Source organism: Tachypleus tridentatus, chromosome 13, assembly GCF_004210375.1.
Source record: "Tachypleus tridentatus isolate NWPU-2018 chromosome 13, ASM421037v1, whole genome shotgun sequence".
In the NCBI taxonomy this organism is placed as follows: Eukaryota; Metazoa; Arthropoda; class Merostomata; order Xiphosura; family Limulidae; genus Tachypleus; species Tachypleus tridentatus.
The window spans coordinates 257,381,511-257,403,941 of record NC_134837.1 but is presented as its reverse complement, the minus strand read 5'-3'; the positions used below and the strand labels follow the sequence as shown (position 1 = coordinate 257,403,941).

General features: G+C 31.0%; 1 protein-coding gene across 2 annotated transcripts in view; it reads right to left on the bottom strand.

The window, feature by feature from the left end:
* LOC143240595 (mitotic spindle assembly checkpoint protein MAD1-like) overlaps window positions 1–22,087 on the bottom strand; it is a 46,245-nt gene extending 24,158 nt beyond the window's left edge. The window contains exons 1-8 of one of the 2 annotated variants that reach the window (XM_076483302.1): window positions 21,178–22,080; window positions 17,180–17,331; window positions 12,940–13,122; window positions 10,901–10,953; window positions 6,898–6,969; window positions 6,157–6,186; window positions 4,375–4,441; window positions 3,097–3,227 (exon numbers count right to left, since the gene is read on the bottom strand). In XM_076483302.1, coding sequence (XP_076339417.1) covers window positions 3,097–3,227; window positions 4,375–4,441; window positions 6,157–6,186; window positions 6,898–6,969; window positions 10,901–10,953; window positions 12,940–13,122; window positions 17,180–17,331; window positions 21,178–21,637 — 1,148 coding nt within the window. In that variant the 5' untranslated portion in view covers window positions 21,638–22,080. Of the gene's footprint in view, window positions 1–3,096; window positions 3,228–4,374; window positions 4,442–6,156; window positions 6,187–6,897; window positions 6,970–10,900; window positions 10,954–12,939; window positions 13,123–17,179; window positions 17,332–21,177 lie in introns of both variants that reach the window. The other variant, XM_076483303.1, reaches the window with a different exon arrangement.
* Window positions 22,088–22,431: the final 344 nt, after the last annotated feature.

Below are 22,431 nucleotides of genomic sequence, written 5' to 3'. Positions count from 1 at the left end.
ACTCTACTTAAAAGCAGAAGTAAAAAATGTTTCTATAGCAATTTTTTACCAAGAGGAAACAAGATAATTTAATTTGAGTAATATACATATCAATTATAAGTATTTGAAATATTTTTATCCCCACTTCTAAAACCAAGAGAACATATAAGCAGTTTCCTTTAAATATACACTGTGAAAACAGACAAATTAAGCTTTTCATTTGCAGATCATTTAACAGAAATGTTTGAGAATTAGTCAGGATGTACAAGAACATCCAAAGCAAACAAGTACACACATGTATCCTGCTTGTTGTCAAGATGGTGGTATTTGCTTTGTAGTGTCGAAGTACATTTGTAATTATTTTAATTGAGTCACTCATTTGTTGAAGGACCAAATACATGTCGTTTACCAAATCAAAATTCAACAAGTTAACTTTCTAAATTTCATAGATTCACTTGTAGTTCATGGTTTTAAAGGAAAAGCACTGCCTATGAACCTATTTACAAACTAACACTACTTTTATGCTCATGGTAACCCACAAACTAAAGTATTTAAAACAACAGTATAAAACACACTCTTGATGCAAGCACAGTAACAAATTTAACATTTTTGTAGGGTCCAACCAGTGTAGCCCTTAGTAGGATAACAAACAGCTGAAACTTACACTAAACGTAATAGGTGCCTTTTGTGGTTCAACATAAAATGTTTTACCAAATTTGAAATTAGTGGCTTGTATTATTACTTATAAAAGTGTTTTATGAGTTATCAGAATAATAATCTGTCAATTTCTGATTATCAGTACTAACCATACAAGTAATTAGTGCTGTGTAGAATGGGATCCCAAGAAAACATCATATGAATAGAAATAAATGATATTAACTGGCTAGATGGCTCTGTTCATTAGTAAACACTGAAAATGAGTTTGTGGTAACTTGTCTTTTGAGAAGTTACAAGAATTGTATTGCTCACACACAAGAGTGGTAATTTTTTACAAAAATGAGCAAATTACAAAGAGGGATGAGTTAGAGGGGCGAGTCCTCCCTTTCAAAGATTAATTTTTGTTTTGTTTTCCATTTTGAAGTTAAAATGGTACATTTTAAACAAGTAGAATATATAAAGCACAATTACGTTAATAAAAGTTAAATTTTTACAGTATCAGAGATTACCTAACTTTACTTTTTCTTAGTTGAATTAGACAAACTAAGAGGAATGTGAAAAACAACAAAACACATCTGCAGTTAACAATAATACCCCCAAAATGGTTAGATGTTATTTGGATAGCATGTGATATACCATCAAAATTAACCATCATATACTATTCACCACACTAATTTATTTATTTTATTGTGAATTTATTTTTTCACCAGAATATGTATTTCACCTTTTCTTCACTGAAATGTCTAATTCATTCTCATAAAGCAAATTTATAATAAGTGTATATAAAAATGCCCTCTTCCAGACATATTTCTCTATTCTTATGGAGAAAAAAAAACATCACAGGACAAGTCACAAAGATTGATCAAATATCTAATTCTAAAGGAAGCAAATTCAAGACACTGACAGATGTATAACTCACACTTAATCTAAATGGTTATTCAGTTTTTTATCTTATTTATCCAAAAATGCTTCAAAGAAAATTAAATAAACTATTTTGAAACTTTGACTGTCCCACACATTAGTGACAGACTTAAAAGAGACAAACAGTAATATGTATACCAGGTTTACTTATAGGAATTGTAGAAAAAACAAATCAGAACCTTAGAAGAAATATTAATACATTCCATGTAAAAATGCATGTGCAAAGGATTAATGCATATTTTTAAAAAATGTTGCTTATAAAATAATTTATAGGATATGCAATGAATTTCAAATCTTTGAAACATTTCACACATCACAAGATAGATTCACCGAGCACGTAAGAGCCTTACGTCATCTCATCAAAGGTTCAAGTGATCACTAGGTAGAAAAACATAAAAGTATGGTATTTAACTGTTCTTTACAAACAGCTATCCTTGTTATAACTAATGAATTTCTCTTCACTATAAAGAAGCCCTTCTTATTAATTAAAACACTGGACTGGTGTTACAATCTTCATTGCTCTCTATTTATAAATACAAATATTATTTTTTCATTATTTTAATTATAATCTATTGCACATTTGTTTATGTGCTGCATCTATCTTTTTTTTTCAGAATATTCAAATGATTTTCAATGTAGTTTTAGGCTTCACACCAACAGCTGTGTTGCTAGACATTGATGTAACTGTATATTTTGTTTTAAATAAATCATTATTACCTGTGTGACCTTAGTCCATAAGTATACAGAACAAATTTAAAAGTGTACATCGTGAGTTTAACAGCATGAGTATTTATTTTCTCATGAAGAAGTCGTAAAAATGATATGTTGAGTAAAATAAATACAACCTTGTTCTTGCATTTATGTTTGTTCTTTCATTGTATAACATACTGTTTGTTTTAGATGTAAATTTACTTCAAAAATTGTTGTGTTTTTGTTATCCATATAGCAATATCTGGTTTACAGTCTGTATTAGAAAATCAGAAATCCATGGAAACTTCTCACACCTGAATGTACTAGGGATCGAATGTTAAACATACCAGCATGATGTGAAACATGAAAGTCAGCTCTAACTTCTGTATTTTATTATTTTTCATGCCCTAATAAAGGTCACAATTGAAGCCAGTTATATCCAAACTGTCCCTGACAGAAATATATATGCAAAAACAGCTCATTTGGGTTGAGAAAATATTTTACATAGAAGAGCGAACCTGACGATGACCGAAGAAGGTAGAAACATTGTTCGCTCTTCTATGTAAAATATTTTCTCAACCCAAACGAGCCGTTTTTGCATATATATTTCTCTACAAGTGGGTTTTCTCAACATCACTGTCCCTGACAGATATAAACTTGGGACACTTACCTGGTTAAACTGATGGAATATCTAACTCCTAGCCAAAGTATACATCAACTACACAAATTTCATGGGTCTTTGTTTGTTTTCTACCAAGTAGAATCAAACACTACATTTTAAGTCCATAAGACTACTGCTGAACCATGGATCTACATTATACACAACTATATATATAAGAAAACATTAACCTCAAAATTCGGTTATCTTCTTTCAACTTCTGATTCTCATTTTCCATTTCAACCATTCTTGAAAGTTCTTTCTGGACACCTTGGACCCATGCCGTGTCTTCTTGGTGAGCCGATAACTTGTCCTCAAGCTCCTATTGTACACCAGAACAGAATGGAAAAGGAACGATTAACTCCTAACAGAAATTAAAACAATGTGTCAAGATTGGGATCCATATTAACTTGACTACAGTAATTAAGTGAATGTGATAATACACCATCAATTTCTACAAATAACCTAAGACACAATCAGTTTAAGATAGTTAAAATGTGGCAATTTAATTAGCATTATAAATAATCAAAGTTTTTTTTTCTATTTTCCTGTATCTTATAAGATTATAGCTTTGTTTTGCGTGAGTACATTAATAATGAACATCAAGATATCATATATGTATTCACTTATGACATTCTTCTGTCAAATGTTGAGACATCTTGTATAAAATATATAAAAGTAATGACAGTAATCTTACAGATGATAAACATGATGTGAAGAAGCCAATGTGAAAATTATTTTTCTATTGTAGATGCATTTTCATGTATAATCTTTTTCTTATTCATTTATTGAATAGCCAAATATATATCTGAAGACTTTGTTTAACCAAGGGAAATTTATCAATGTGCTTTTATAGGCATATGATTATAAAATGTATTTCACATAAATTATATCTATAATATACAAAAAAAAAAAACACAAATGAATAATGGTCACTATACACAGAAGTTAAATCTGCTCCTAAGGGAATAATGACATTGTAGACAACAGTCACACAACAATGACAGTATAACACAATTTTATTTAATTATCTAAGCATACCTTCCACATATTACATCTATTATTTTGTTCTTTTAACAACACAAATAGCATCATTCAGTTTATAACACAAGAAAACTTTTCTCTTGCAAAGGCTACAGAAAAATATTCGATGTACTGGGAAGCTCACCATAGTGTCCTGGACTCCCTACATTCACAAACTCATAAATAATGCACTTTGTTTTTCACACACTTCATGTAAGCTGACCTCAAAGAGACACTAATAATTAATCCAACATGTAAAACTAGGTGTGCTCCATTTTCACATGTTGTCAAAGTTTGTTTAATTTTAACAGTGAAAACACACCAAGAACAAAGACAGATTAATTTAATGGATTAATTGGATAGACATCAGTAACTGATCCGGCATGATATTTTCTCTATTCTTAAGGTGTCCCTTGGTCACAATGGGCCCTTGGTCTATAACATACCTTTATTTTTTGAGTGGCCTCTTCTAGTTTCATGTTGGATTTCATTTCCTCTTCTTTCAGAATATGTCTATAAAGAAGCATGGAAAGAAAATATATAACAAATGTAGTCTAAACTTCTGATAAAATAAAACTAAACACAGTACATGACTGGTTAACACTGTGTGGGTGCACAGACTACATTATTTCTATATTGACTTTACAAATAAAAGATGTGAAAGACAAGTTTAATATTTAAAAATTCAAGTTTAATCACAGATGTACCCAAACGGTTTCATTACCAAAGCTAAGTACACAATGACCTGACATTTATATTTATTGCAGGTTTACGTTTATTAAAAGTGGATTTTTATACATTATAAATCTTCATAAAAAAACAAAAAAACTATTACATTAATAAAGCTTCAAACAGTAGCACATGCTTACAGTTATACAGATGATGTTTTTAGATCTAATTACCAAGGTTTTCTGGGCAAGGCCAAACAATTTTATTCAACCTGCAAAAACCTCTTTCTAGAGAATAGAAAGTATCATCTGCAGTTTGATATCATTGTAATTAATCAAGTCAACACGCAACCACGTCACACTGTACTTCTTACTTACAGACATATTTACATTTTAAACATGAAGTTAAATCAAACATATTGCTACTTTCAGAATTTTTTAACAAACTGGTCAGGAGTAAACACTTGGGGAAAACATGAATCAAATTCTGGCCAGAAACAAAAGGGCCAACAAAAAGTAATAGAACTAAAAAAAGATTCACAAATTCTGAGTCAGAATGACTTCAGTTGATATATTGGTTCTACTTGACTTGTAAAGATATAAGAAGAAATAAAACATATGTAAATTAACAAGACATTCTGCTAAGACCACAAATCATGATTGGCATTGAAAACATAATCAAAAACAAAAAGAAAGGAAACTATGGGGTGTTTAGAAACTGGTTTTATATTATTTTGTATGAAGACAGGTTATTTTGGTGATTCAAATAGCAAAAAAAAGGTTTTTATCAGAATCCGAAGAAAAACCTTTTTATATTAAATGAATATTGAAAAGACATTCAAGCTAACATGTATGTGTATATGTAGATTAAATGAACAACCCCTAAATATGTAACATTCCATCATTAAATGACGTTTTTACTCTGTCAATATGTCTAATATACAGAAATGTAAAGTCTTCCTATTTTCAAAAAGTTTTTCCACTTGGAATTTGGAAGGAGAAGTGTTTTTTCCCTACTTTGGAAGTCTAGCTTGATCCCTAAATTAAGAACTGCTTTAGTGTATTTACTACTAATGTTTTTATTTTTTGTTTCTTGTTATGAACTGTTAATAACAACTAAAACATGTTTGGGTGTGTGACGTAATATTAAAAGTACTAGTTAGAACATCTGTGTTTCTTATTTTATAACTTTTTTATTTCATTTTTATTACTCTACTTTCACTACAAAGACTATTGTTCAAAGTTAGCTTAGGATATACATATATTTATTTAGAGCTAACTTAAATCTCTTACCTTAGCAGAACCTCATTAGATATCACTGAGATTATGGCCAAACATTTTATTAAAAGTACATGCACTTTAATATTGAAACAATGTATTCTAACCTTCATAAATAAGAATGCAAAAAAAGTATATTTAATTACCTACAGTCATTACTTTTATAAACCACACCAAAGTTTAGGTTTCACTCTAAACAGGTAGCTTTGCTCTGATTCCAAGTTACTATTAATCAGGAGTAGAAAATTTTATTCTGTGAAATATGTACCTTATTTAACTTACATGAAAGGGCTGCAAACAGCAAAATTCCTTCTGGAAGATATATTTTTAATCCTATCAACTTACAGACATCTTTGACCAAGGTGTATTTACCAATCATTAATTGTTTAAGTTGTTAAATTATCACTTTCTAGAAAGAAATAATAATAGTTTAAACAACTATTTTAGACCAATATGGAAAAATTAATTACTAATTATCACCAGATCATACTCTGCTTTTTTCCTTTTCAAGAACAAAATGTAATATACTTAAGACAGCCAAAATTTAACAAGTCAGCTTGGTAATTATTAAGATAGCTCTACCACATAACATTATCTGTTTTGACAATAAAAGATGGTTATAAACCATCCTTACAAATACAATATTTTTATCACATTAGTTAGTTCAGGCCTGAGATATGTACAAAAGAAAAAAATGTATAAAAACTACAACATCAAGTCCAACTGCCATTCTGGAAAGTTCAACTAAAAAGGTCAAGAGAACTGGAGACAAATACTTTGTCTACTAAACATCTGACAGAATTATACTTAAATTTTATGAAACAGAATATATTATAAAATTGGCAGCTTATTTCAACAAAATATTAATAAGACAAATTCAACATATCAAATGAAAATATTCAAATTATTGAAAATAAGTGCAAATGACAAGGTTTTATTCAAACTCTATGTGAAATTCATAATTCATTACTAGTTTATTCAAAATCATCAGAGCTTTGTAGAAATTTATAATAACATTCTTACTTTTTAGCTAACTCCACCCGATTTTTAACGTTCTCTACTTCTTCATTTGAAGCTTTAACTTCTCCTTGGAGTCTAAAATTTGAATAGTTTTAAAGTTTACTTTTTCGACAATATAACAACCAATAATACAAGCAAAATACATTAATGAGTATTCAAAAACAGGTTCAACTTACAACTAATGTTTAAGCCTTTGATATGAGATATATGTAGTATTATTTGTTTAAAACTGATCTTACATGTACAACAAACAATAAAAAATAATGAATAATGACTAAAAATAATAATTCATTTTAAATATAATGGCAAGAAATCTATCAAGTCCTCTGCCTTTCAAACAGTTATTTAAAACTAAAATTATTTTCATGATGATGAGAAAATCCACATGTAGAGAAAAGTATATGCATAAAAAAAGCTGGTATGGGTTGAGAAAATTTAATGTAGAGGAGCAAACAATGTTTCAACCTTCTTCGGTCATCGTCAGGTTCACAAAGAAAGAAAGAGGTAGCTGTATGACAGCTGACCCCATGTTTCAAGGCAGTTGTGTAACTGAGTGTAGGAATGTAGAGGGCGTGCTTAGATGTTGGATATATTTATTAATATAGGTATAAAGGTGTTTCTTTATGTTGGTTTATTTTGAGGTTGAGTCGTTGTACAAGTAAGGCTTCTTTAATTTTGTGTTTGTTTCTTTATTTAGTATTTGGGTGTTTTCTACAGTCATGTTGTGTTTATTTGATTTGCAGTGTTCGAAAACATGTGAAGGTGACTTTTTGTGTTCTTTGAATCTGGTTTTCATTTTTCTACTTGTTTCTCCAATATAGAAGTTGTGGCAGTTATCACACTGTATTTTATAAATAATGTTGGTGTGGTGTTTGTCTTGTTTGTTTGTTTTTGAATTTTGCACAAAGCTACTCGAGGGCTATCTGTGCTAGCCGTCCCTAATTAAGTAGTGTAAGACTAGAGGGAAGGTAGCTAGTCATCACCACCCACCGCCAATTCTTAGGCTACTCTTTTACCAACTAATAGTGGGATTGACCGTCACATTATAATGTCCCCACGGCTGAAAGGACGAGCATGTTTGGTGCAACGGGGATGCAACACTGCGACCCTCAGATTACGAATCGCACGCTTTAACACGCTTGGCCATGCCAGGCCATGTGGTGTTTGTCAATGTAGTTTTTACATAATATAGACTTTAGTTTTGTGCCACACTGGACTATATATTCCTTAGGACTCAGCACATTAAACAAAACAAAAACTCAACATACTAAGAAACTAAATAAACACAGCCATAAAACTATGCTCACCAGATAAAATTAACGATGAATTAGACAAAATAAAACAATACTTCATCAATAAATTTCCTCCACAAACTGTAGAAAACATTATATGCACATACCTAAACAAAAAGCAAAATCAACTAACAAAAGTAGATATATCTCATGAATTAAAAAATCACAAAACCATATACTGCTGCATAACACATATTCCCAACATCAGCAGAAAAATAACCAACATTTGACAAAAACTAGTAACAAAATATGACATTCCAGTTAATACCAAATTTATTCAAAAACCAGGCACAAAACTGAGGTCTATACTATGTAAAAACTACAATGACAAACACCACACCAACATTATTTATAAAATACAATGTGATAACTGCCACAACTTCAATATTGGAAAAACAAGTAGAAAAATGGAAACCAGATTCAAAGAACACAAAAAATCACCTTCACATGTTTTCAAACGCTGTAAATCAAATAAGCATAACATAACCATAGAAAACACTCAAATACTAAATAAAGAAACAAACATAAACAAACACAAAATTAAAGAAGCCTGACTTATACAACAACTCAAGCCCAAAATAAACCAGTATAAAGGAATACCTTTATACCTATATTAATAAATATATCAAACATCCAAGCACGCCCTCTACATTCCTGCTCTCAATTACACAACCACCTTCAAACATGTGGTCAGTTATCGGTCAGTTACCTCTTTCTTTCTTTGTGAACCTGATGAAGACTGAAGAAAGCTGAAACATTGTTCACTCCTCTACATAAAATTTTCTCAACCCATACGGGCCATTTTTACATATATACTGAAATTATTTGTACAGTACAATTTTTACACTTTTTTTTGCATACATGTGCAGTCATGTGAAAAAGTTAGGACACCCTATGAAAGCCTGTGTAATTTTGTAACATTTTTGGATATATAGATACTTTATCTCAATTTTAACAATACTGAGAAATTATAGGAATATAACTAAACAATTAAAACTGAAGAAACGACTTTTCAAGATCTTCTGTAAATGTAATTCTACAAAAATGCATATTCTAACTGAGGAAAAAGTTAGGACACCCCTGCATTTATTCCCACTTAAAATGGCTCAACTCACACACAGGTGTATCACACCAGGTGCACATGATTAGAAGATCGTTACTCAGCATTTTGAATGAGGCTTGCCCTATTTAAACCTCAGACATTTAGTTGGGTGTGCTCCTGACTGTTGAAGTGAGAGTGAGCATCATGGTGAAAGCAAATGAGATGTCTGAGGCCTTCAGAAAGAAACTTGTAGCAGCTTATGAGTCTGGTCAGGGATTTAAAAAGATCACAAAATATTTTGAAATGAGCCATTCCACTGTCCAGAAAATAGTCAACGAGTGGAGGGCTTTCAAAACAACTGCCGACATGCCCAGGTCTGGTTGTCCAAGCAAGTTCACACAGAGAGCAGACTGCAAGATGCTAAAAGAGGTCTCCAAAACCCTAACATGTCATCACGTGACCTTCAGCAGGCTCTGGCTACTGTTGATGTGAAAGTGCATGCCTCTACAATCAGAAAGGGACTGCACAAGTTTGACTTGCATGGAAGGTGTGCATGGAGGAAACCTTTTGCTCTCTATGAGAAACATCAAGGCCAGACTGAAGTTTGCCAGAGAGAATGTAGACAAAGACCAGGACTTCTGGAATAATGTTCTTTGGACAGATGAGTCCAAAATTGAATTATTTAGACACCAGAACAGAGGACATGTTTGGCATAAACCAAATACAGCATTCCAGGAAAAGAACCTCATACCAACTGTGAAGCATGTAGGTGGAAGTGTCATGGTTTCGGCTGCTTTGTTGCAGCAAGACCTGGACAGCTCACAATCATAGAATCCACCATGAATTCTACTGTGTATCAGTTGGTGCTTGAGGAACATGTAAGACCATCTGTAAGAATATTAAAGCGGAAGCGGAACTGGACCCTGCAACACAACAATGACCCAAAACATACCAGTAAATCCACCAAGGACTGGCTGAAAACTAAGAAATGGAGAGTCCTGGAATGGCCGAGTCAAAGCCCAGATCTTAATCCCATTGAGGTGCTGTGGGGTGACTTGAAACGGGCTGTACATGCAAGAAACCCCTCACACATCTCACAGCTGAAAGAATTCTGCATTGAGGAGTGGGGCAAACTGTCTTCAGACCGATGTCAGAGACTGGTAGATGGCTACAAGAAGCATCTCACTGCAGTTACTTTAGCCAAAGGGGGTAACACTAGCTATTGGGGGGGTAAGGTGTTCTAACTTTTTCCTCAGTTAGAGTATGTATTTTTGTAGAATTACATTCACAGAAGATCTTGAAAAGTCTTTTCTTCAGTTTTAATTTTTTAGTTATATTCCTATAATCTCTCAGTATTGTTAAAATTGAGATTAAATATCTATATATCCAAAAATGTTACAAAAATACACAGGCTTTCATAGGGTATCCTAACTTTTTCACATGACTGTATGTTTATCACTGTTTACAGATAGTTATGGGCCCAAGAACTATTGTGTATTGTACATATATATGAACAACTTCTGACCTGCTAAACTGAATATGGACTTAAAATATTTATCACCAAAACTACTCATGAATATCACGAGTGTGAGATTTTAAGGAACAAAATTTCAGTATTTATTTATAAAACATCACAAAAACATCAAAGTCCCCTTTTAAGAACATTTATTACCTTTCAATTTTATGATGCAACTCCTGGATTATTTCAGATTTTTCTGCTTCAAGCTTGAAAAGTAAAAATCTATGTATTATCTCAGTCAAATTACACACACATTTGTATGTACAATATATTTTCATACCATAACACCACATTTCAATTCAAGTTTTATATACAAATACAATTTTTAAGCAGAGGTGAAGTACTTTTGTTTTTAAAGTATTTCCATGTGACCTGACAATAATTTTCAATAAAAATGTAAATATATGAATTTATGTTGTAAAAAGCAATTATCAACATGTGCTACTGTTATGCATCCTGCTATAATAGTAACCTCTGACTATAGACAGAAGCAATGCAGCAGTAATACATTCAAATTCATCCTCTAGCTAGTGATTTGATTTGTTTAGATGTTTAGAAAGATGGGTAGAGTTTGCAGCACCCAACTTCATATAAGAGTCTGCTGTGTTGAGACCAATGAAATTTAGTTCTCGGTCAAACCACACAATTGGTCAGTCACAAATCACTTTCAAGTAGTAATATGACATGAATGCTTGTACATATAAAACTGCTTCATTTAACAGTCTGTAAATGTCATTGTTTCTGTTTAACATCTACAAATCCTATGATAATGAGATACTGCTTTTGGTTGACATGACCATCTACTATAATAAAGTTACTTGAAAAATTTATCCCATGGAATTCTCTGTTTTTAGTACATATTTGTTTAATAAGTAGGCTGACATGTGATATGTAATTAAAATGTATGTAAATATCTAAATAAATGATGTAAAAGATAAATTATTAATAAATATTTGTTAATCTTCTCTGTTCTTATTTACATCTGTTCAGAAGTAAAATAAAAATAACAACAAAATATGTTAATAAACGTAATACTAGTTGAAACTGACTTGATAAACATAAGATGGAACCTTTTTATTTGCAACAAAATTAATAAATTCTATGGAGAAAATGAGTTTAATATTCTCAAAACAATGCCTCACAACAAAAGTTTGGAAATTTTCAATAAAAAAATATTACAGGAATACTGAAGAAATCTGTATGATTTATAAAGCTATAACTAGTTACTATTTGCTTAGTTTGTCTGAAGTTTCACAACATTTAGATAAGACCATCACTGTGAAAAGAAAAAAAACACAAGGGATATCAGTTATGGTCTTCCAATCCAAATGAGGTTAAAATTCTCAGTCATAAATTATTATTATTCCATAATTCAAATCTGATTTCAATCACATTATATATCATTAAAACAGTTATAATCGAATTTCTTTAGAAAAAATAACTGTACATCTATAAGGTACCACAGCTATAAGAAAATAATGTCATGAGTAAAGATGTTGGATTACGTACAGTTGGGTAAGTTAACTTGTGACATACAGTTGAGTTAATACATTAGAAACACACAAGCATCAAGTGAAATGTTTGCCTACAACTCAGGTAAATCTAACAGAAATATATACTTAAGTAGTATTTATACATTTCTCCAAATTACAAATGCAGATCTGCATGAAAATTTGGGGTAAAGTGAATGAAGCTTTTGACACGGTACTTTCACTTAGGCTAAGAATGTTACAGATAAACATACATGCAAAATAAAGTGAAAATAATGTTTATTATGTACATACAAGTAATTATACCATTTATACTTTTTACATGGCTAAAAGTCAGAAACCAGGAGAAAAGTTAACTGCTCTTTTAGAGATTACTCTTACTGACATAATGCAATAGTATATAGTTAAGTTTCTTCTTATTTAGGTATAAATTAAGAAAAGTAAATATGATTTAAATTCAATAATGAAAATTGAAATGTTGAAAACAGTCAGATGTATTTAATGTTCTAAAAATAAGTTTATTATGATACATTTATTCAAACACTTGTAATATATTTTCTTTCACTTCTGATAATATCATGACACAAACCAATATAATAAGCTTATACCTTTTCCTCAGTCACGAAAACATAAATCATATTTTCTGACTGGTTGAATTTTATAGTATATAGAACTACTTCTAAGAAACATGTTAAAGCAGACCTCATTTATATCAGCTTCAAGTTGTTTACAAAGCCTCTGAGACGACAACAGCCGTTTCTCATGTTCTTCCTGTTCTGTTTTATGTCGTTCTTTCAAATCATTAAGTTCTGACTCAACTTTTGTCTGTTTCTCTACGAGTCTTCGCATGGTGTCCTTCAACTTTTCAAACTTTTCAGCCTCTCTCTTAAAAAAAATTAACTTATTAAAATAATTCTATACCTTTAACCTATGTTTAAAAAATTAAACATACATGTGATAATAATTACAGTAGAATATATATTTATATATGATAACTCAATAAAGGAGTGGTAATACTCAACCTCTGTACCACCTGTTGTTGTAGGGTAAAAGATGTCAATTACCTTATCCGTAAAACCAGATATTTTCTTGTAATTTAAATACAAGAGACAAAACTACATTGGTAAAATAATTATGCATTTTACTTCAAAGGGATCATATATTTTTATGGACTCTTTTAAGACAAATATTTTATTAGCACTATGTGATAATGAAAGCTAGAAAAATGTGATCTTCAAGATGAATTGATCAGATATAAGTTATACCCTGCTACTGCTTTTCATGTGATTAATCCTACATTAAAAATATTACCTATAGATTATAGATACAAATTATAAATACTAATGGTACAGAACAGTGAATTTAATTCTATTAGTTTTAAAATGACATTCAGCAAGTACAAGTAAGTGAAATTAGCTGCAGGTTAGGTGTAGTAAGCTTAACAGCCAGTACTGGGCAATTAACGAAATTTGATAAATCAATCATCAGGCTTGTTAATTGATTATATTCAACTAATCAATTATTCTCACATGAGACTTGAATAGTTGAAATAAATAAAAATGTTAGATATAATTTTGATTAGTTATTTATCTTTGTAGCATTAATAAACTGAAATAAGTTGTATAAACTGATTTTTACATACCACTAATCGATACTCCTGTGTAATTAATTAGATCTTATTAACAAAGTTAATTGCATAGCAGATCAAACTTATGAATGGTCAATCACATCCTTCTAGGGATTCTTCTTTGTTAACCAGTATGAAAACTTCATGCAATGTTAAGTATTTAGATTACTAATGGTCAAGTTCAGGAAATAAAAAGTGGTTGGTTGGTTTTGTTGTTCAACATAAGATTTCCAATATTTGGTAAATGTTATATGCATTATTCAAATGTAATAAAATAAGAACCATCAATGTCTTAAGATAACAGATTTTAATGATCAAATGCATGATCATAATTCTAATAACACAACATTTATCAATATTAATCTTTTGAAAGCGAGTATCCTTCAGGTTTGAATTTTGTGGTGAATGATATAACAACATCAATGATTATGTAAATAACAATGCACATTTCTTTTGTTTTAGCATCTGCTACTTAAACTATTCCCAGTACAACAATGGTCAACAACATATTTCCATATCTTAAACAAAATTTCTCATAATTCAGTGTATAAAAATTACATATGAATCTTTAATAACCTAAAATTTATTTTGGATAGATGCTCACCTCTTTACAACAAAAAGTTATTACACTGCACATGTTGCTGTGTAGATTACTGTGCATACCACAAACCTCAAGTAAAACTCTCACCCAACACAGATCAATATATATTACTCCTGCCTATGACATCATAACTATACTTCCACTAATAGGAAGGCAACATCTTTAATGAACCAATGCAAACACACCAATATTAGAAAGGAAGGGTTAAGAAAAATGTTAACTTAAAAACATTACTCACCTCTGCACAATAAAATAGATAAAATCCAAGAATAAGAATGGTGGAGGGGACCATGTTGAAAAAAATTACAAAAATGAGTTCCTTTCTGGAATATGACACTCATAAGACATGGGTAACCTAATGGGACAAAACTCAGTGGAAGCCCACATTCATCTCAAACAAAGAATACTCTTTCCCCAGTGTTATTACAGTACTTGCTGTTAGGAGAGGAAGTAGAGCACAAGAAAGTACTGTAAGAATTTTTATATGGTGCTAAAGTGCCACTCAGATGGTAATAATGTACAATATGATCATTATCTTAGAGACAGACAGCTCAACATGACTTTGAATTGTGGCAAGAGTTACAAGTCAGACCATTTCATATGAAAGTATTATCTAAGGTACCACAATAATCAAGTGCAGGGAAAAGTAACTTAGACTTTTTCCCAAAGAAAACACAAGACTCATTAGGAGGGACCAAACAACCAGTAGTTGCTTGGTTCATATATACAGTGAGGTGTCCTACATTATACTATCAGGTAACACCCCAGTCTTTCTGTCTAAACAAGGTGTGTGTCCACTCAGTCTTGTACCAGTGGGGTCACACTGTGTAATAAAAAGCTTTCCGTACCAACACAAACAGTGACCTGGGACTGAAAAGTAAGGATTCTCCCATACTTCACTAGAAGAAGCAGAGAGAAGGAATTCATCTAGGAAAAAACACTGAGGAGATGCTTGTTTCATGCTCTCAGGAACCAGTCGCCCATAGAGAGACAGTGCAAAGGATTACACATCTAAAGTCAGCACGTGTGAGAGCTAGTGCTGTTTTTTTTTATTTATTCTTTCAGAAGTGCAGAATGGTTCAGAAGATAAAATACATAAAACACTGCCATAATATGTCTTCCAGAAAACCCCACTTCAAAAGTAGGCATGAGTAGGGTCAAATGGAACTAATACTTTCTGCATTTCTTCTTACTGTAGATTTTGAGGGAAAAGTACTCTCACTGAGGCAACACTGACCACTCAGTAGCTTACATAATCTTCACTTAACAGATACATATAGATATTTATACTAAAAAGGTGGTTGGGAAACCTGTCCATAAAAGGAAGATATTCCCACTGCAAGACATTGGCAAGTACTCTGAAAAGGCGCAGTACAAGTGAAATAACAAATATAGCTTAAAGAAAAAAAAAACCTCAGTTGAAACAACAATACAGGGAAGAAAATGGAGAAAACATTCTGTAACCTTTCAAAGCCATCCAAATTTTGGGGAAAAAAGATTAGTCAAGAAAGAAAAAAAAAGAGCAACAGCTCCCAAAAGTTAGATAGGGAAGATGTGTCTGAAGTATAGAAACAGTGGTTAAACCACTCCAGACAGATTGTTCTGTTGGAGCTGCTGAGTTGGATTTGAGGACAAAGGAGTGAGGTGAAAAAGGCATTGATAATCAGACTCTAATAATGGGAAGAAATCCCTAAAAGTACCAGAGAACAGAAAAATTACTTTGTAGAAAGAGTAAGTTTAAGCAAGTTAATCAATCTGCACCAGAGCCTGAGACACAACAGACTGAAATTAAGCATGGCAGTCATGGACCCAAAAGAGAAAATCCAGATTTTATGAGCAAGTGTATTAAAACAAAACAGAGGAGAAGTCTTAATGGATCATGAAGCTCATTGATCATCAAGGACTTGAAAATAAAGGGTTCAGATATCCAAGAACTTCACCAGAACCAAAGTGGTTACACACAGTTAGCATATAGAAATGGTTGTTGTCATTTGCAAAGCATAACAGTGTAATGCCTGTGCTGCACTCACCAGGAATAAGGAACTTAAAAACCTCTGCGTGGAAGCAGAATGTGTCCACTGACTTATTTCAGAGCATTGACAAGCTGACGGGCTCTCAAAAGATGCAGACATCAGCTTTGGAATCTCCCAAGTCAGAGTTAAACTATTTATTTAAAAATCATTACAAGTAAGAAACAAACAGTTTAAAACAATAATCTCATTTTATTTCTGCAAATATTTAAACTGTAGTTTCTACACAGGGGTTAAAGTTATTTTTGAAGACTCTATGATTGCAATAATAGATTTACATGAAAACTAGCATGACCATACAAGACAACATTTAAAATAAGAATCTAAATGTAGATTTTAAAACTTTTATACTAAAGGTTATAAATGATATTAAGAACTCACCAAAAATAAAATGTAAATTTTTTACACAGTTATTGTTTGCCATTAATTTACATGCATAAATTATGGTTGTACTCACAGATTAAAACAAACAAACAAACAATATTTCTGTTACTAATATGATTATGAGTACTTCTTCCTTTTTGCTTTATTGTAAAGCATTGTAATTTCACACATACATCAAACAAATAGCATGTGCATGTTTTAACATACAATACATGCATAGCTTGGTATAGGGATTAAGGATATTTTAAATCATTATTATAAAAGCAAAAACACCTAATAGCTGAAAAATTCTCAACATACTTCATATGCAGTTTTCCATTTTTCCATCTCTATTTCCAACTCTACACATGCACGCTTCTTAAGAGGTTCTACAGAACTTTCAAGAATACTGAAACTTTTCTCCAGTTGCTTCATAAGTTCCACTTCTTTTTCAAGTGTACTTTCTCTTGCACCTTAATACAAAAATAGAAACTTCCATAAAGGTACATTTCAAGCCATTATGCATACAGGCATTTCTGTAGAACATTTATCAGAATTTTAATTATTACATATTTTAGACAGAACTAGCATAATTTCACATGGGAATATGTGAAATTTACTAATGTGTGAATTTTCACTACATTAAAAATCCACAGTGAATGTTTTAACAATCTCATCTAAGCCTTTCCATTTTTTCCTAACATTCTGTCACACAAGAAATACACATTTTCCAATGTTGCACAATCTGTGTACTTCGTAAGCCCTTAGCACTCATTTTGTATTTGTTTTTATAGACAGTAACAAACTAGTTATTTCTATGCATTCTATGAATGAAATGTCCAAGGTCCTGTAACGAAAAACTACCTCTAATCCTTTTCATATTGTTACAACTGGTAACATACACCTATGATCACAGTATGAGCTTCCTGTGGGATTTTAGTTGTATTGTGAAAATACAAAAACATTAATGAAATGATGAAAATATTTTTCTCAACATCCACTCCTTTAAATTTTAGAAACATGTACCAGGGCCATAAGTAGTTTGATACTGTATCTCAAAAACTGGTCAATAAAAGTTAATTTGTATACAAATAATAGCCAATTCCATGGTAAGTAACAACAGAATTCAAATTCAAAAATACTTATTTCTTGATAACAATAAAAGGACCAGTAATGGGCCCAAAACTGAAGGCATCATGATAGACTGGCAGGGGACTTTAAAAAGTTTATACAAAACTCATTTTCATGTGCTTTCAAGCATTAGAGTTATGGTACCAATCAAATCTGGAGAACTGAATATTCTAATCCATTACATCACTATACAACTTGTGGTCACCTTCCCCTAGAAGACCATATGAATTACATAGTTCAGTCTTCAAAATTAGAAACAACACAGGGCAAAGCTATTGGAAAAGTCATGATGCTTTATGAAAAATATTAAATATAAAGGGGGTAAGGCATCATAAGAAAAAAACTTATAATGTTTCATCAGACAAAAATCTAAGATAAAAATTTCATACAAAAATAAAACTGCTGATAAATGTCAAGAATATTTAATGATACAATCAAAATAAAAAAATTAAATTTAAAAATATTAGTAACACACTTTATTTGTTTTATGTTGCATTTTATTCAAACCAGAACTAACAAATATTCAGTCACACAACTTACAGTATGAGTAAACTGCATGTCTGCTACCTCAAGCAGAGGATCAGGGATTTTTTTTTAAATAGTTAATGAACGAGGAATATCAATTTTGAAAACAAAGTTGCCAGGTATAATTCACTGTATTTTACTAACAATAACAGTTTTAATTTAATTTTGACTTCCCACGGAAATTTAAGTTGATATCAAAGCTGAAGCCTGAGATTCAAACTGGAAAGCGACACAATTTTTTTATTTCCCCCAAAATACTTAATAAATATAAAAACCTAATGCAAGTTTTTAATTTTCTACAATGGTAAAGGTACTTGTCTGACACATCACTCATGTATTAAATTTGTCTTTTAACCCTTTCACAATGTGTCACAGATCAAAGGCCATGTCATCGTACTTGTTGACTTGTGTTCAAAAGTTCCTCAAACTACTATTATATGAAGTTATGTCAATAAGTTTGAAATGAAATTATAATTCAAACCTTAATATTATATATGAGTTAATTTCTTAATTTAAAAAAATGTATTAAGAGAACACATCCAAATATAAATTTCAGTAAGTCACATGGTATGTTGAACACAGCACTGTTTAAAATTACTTGTTTCTGATGTCAAAATACTAAGTCTATAGTTTTGTACAAATCAGGAACTCAAAGTACCAATGTTAACAAACTAGAATATAACATAAGAACGTCATATCACTTTATTTTACTAAAATATGACTTACATAGTAAATCAAACATAGTGGCCCCATTTATGCCTTTCCTTTGTTGGAAATGGGTCCTTATGTACACTTAATTATATGACGTGAATAACTAATCAACAGCTTAGAATGTAAGCTTAGTGGTTATTTCAGCCATTTTAAACTCTAAAAAGTCTGCCATGTTCTTTTGAACCAATATTTCAAGAAGGTAGATTGTGTCTTCAGTCAGCTCAAAGATTCATATTTTTTAAAACCTAAACACATCTTAGTTGCTGAGCTTAATAAATTATAGTGGAATTCTATAGTATCACTATAGTTATTTATGATTTTTGATTATTCAACTGTATATATAAAAATTAAAAATGTGTTTGATATCCTTCACATGTGAAATTTTGAAAGACTAAGCAACCATGTTCAGATCTTATATCTAGAATAGATAATCATTTGGTATACTTCTTTATCCATTGTTCCAAATTTTAAAAACAATAAGTTCAATAATTTATATACATATATAATGTATAATAATTGAAATGTTAAAGTATATTACAAAACACTAGTCCACTACAACACAACCAAGACATGGAAATGTCAGTTTTATATTATTAGATACTAACATGAGTGCATGTGCACTGAGTTAACACAAGCTATGTAATGTTAGTTAGGCATGACTAGAAGGTCAATATAATAAAAAATAAATATATAGCATTACAAAACTTAAGCTACTTAGACTAAACATTGGTAGTTTCATGTTATAAGTTAACATTCTAGCATTAAAAAAAGCATAATTAATATTCATTGTATTTTTGTGTTATAATAAGTAAGCATTCTAGCACAAAAAGATGCATAATTTATGATTATATTTCATATTTTTTATGATGGTTACGAGGTTCCTTGAGTGATGGATCCCACATAGTTAAGAGTGTAGTAAATAAAATATAGTCTTACCCAAAACAAATGTTTGAAATGTATTTAGGAGATTTTAGAAGTAACGCAAATATTATTTGAGATTTTGAGGATGAAGAAATGTATTTTCTTAATCGTAACATGAAGTCACTTTGCACTCAGACCTGTAACAAAACACTCAATATTTTCACAAACAAATCTTTAGTAACAATATTTCATTAGAAAATCTGATTTTTTTTGTACTAAATATTTATAATCTTCACTAAAAGTCTATTAAATTTTGTGAAAATACACATGCTGTATCAAAAGTTATAATACAAATATTTAACATGAACAAATGTGTAGACAAATTTGTGTATACTCTACTAAGCCCATTGCAAAAAGGTTAATACAAATATCACTTTATAATAAAACATTGCATTTGTGGAGATTTTTCCCAAATTACTGTGCTAACAAAGAGAATGACATTTTAATTTTAAATACTCTATTCAAATCATGTGTGTGTCCATTCAACAACTGGACTAGTGTATGTGAAAATAACTAATTAAAGCTTAGGAAATGTATGCCTGGAAATAACAAATTGTAAACTTAAAAATGAACTTTGAGTGTGATAGGGAAATATTTTAATGGTCTCAAGAGTTAATAGCAAGGGGCCTTAAAAACTGTACTGACACAACAGAACACTGGTCTGGGAATTTCACGTGTACTGTATTTAAGACCTAGTCGCAATAGATTTCATACTATCCCAAGTCATATTTTAAAGTAAAAAAAAAAAGACATGAAAACATAAAATTATTGAATATTGTGATAGAGATAATAAAAAATATGTATCTAAGAGGAAACTTAAGTATCTTGTGTGTGTGTGTGTATATATATTAAACTTCTGATAATTCTATACTATTAACATTAAAGATACAAATATTAACCACTGTCAATCCGTTGATACTGGCACCAACTATATTCAACACGACATAAATTTCTCTTACTTACATTTCAATATTAAAAATTTAACCAAATGCATGTAGCTGTACGATTAAGCATATCTAATTTTTACTGACCTTTCTGATCATGTACCTCTTTACAAGTCAGAGTTTCACTTTCTAACGTCTTTTGTAATGAACCTAAATTAACACTAGACTGTTGTCCTGATATTTTCATGGGTAAGGTTTTCGCTTTATCCAAAGATTTATGTGGCTTTGGACTCACAAAGCTTAATTTTGTTGAGATGCTACTCCGACTCCAAGGCAAACCTACTGCTCTTGTCTTTGTTTCTCGCCGATTAAGTTTGGTCCTGTCACTGGCACTACAACTTACTGGCTTACTAGTATTATACGAACTTTTAACAGCACTAAACCTGGGCTTATCTGTTGTTAATGGCAAGTTAAGGCCAAACTTGGAAGTAGTTCTGACATGTGGAGTCTTTTGTTGTAGAAGATCGGAAAAATCATTCATCATTCTTACCACTTGAGAATTATCTTTAGGAGAATTTGGCGATAGTTCGCTTGTTTGATTATCCATGATACATCACGACACAATGCCAAACTCACACTCTCAATGTTAAAAATAAAAAGTATGCTTTTTAATTGTAATTTGTATTATACAGTAAATAAAGACTAAAATTACAATGGAAATGCGTAAACCAATCACTGATTTAGACCTTCGTTCGCGTAACCCTAATTTACGTAAGTGGCCTAAAATTCAGACTAAACTTCGTACAGTAAGTGGCGTAAAAACTTCAATAATTTTGAAACCTGTTTGAGTAATAAAACATATAGCTATAATAACAATTTCAGAAATTCTGTAACTTAACAAATATATCTTTACACAACATATTTAAGCCAATCCAGTAATTCTCCTGTAAAAAAAAAAGTCCTGATACTGTCAATGATTACTTATAAAAACAATTCTATTATCTAATTCGAAAATTATTGACACACATCTTGCCGGAAACCAAAATAAAACCCGATCGAAAAAAGCAAACATAAAAGAGCCCATGTTCAATAAAACGAAATATTACCAAACTTTATATCCATTGGATATCGACTTTGCTGTATGTTCTACTAGAATCAGTCAGTGTTTAGTTTAAAATATTCTGAAAACACTTCTAGTACTAATAAACTTTATATTTAAAATTTTATGAAATCAGTACTGATTATATTTGTTCAACAACTTTTTTGTTATCATGCAGAAAGTTAGATAAAGAGCTGTCTATGCACTACTAACAACGGGTATCGAAACCCGGTTTCTAGCGATATAAGGCAGCATACATACTTTATACCACTTTAGGAGGGTTGCTAAACGAAAATGTCGAT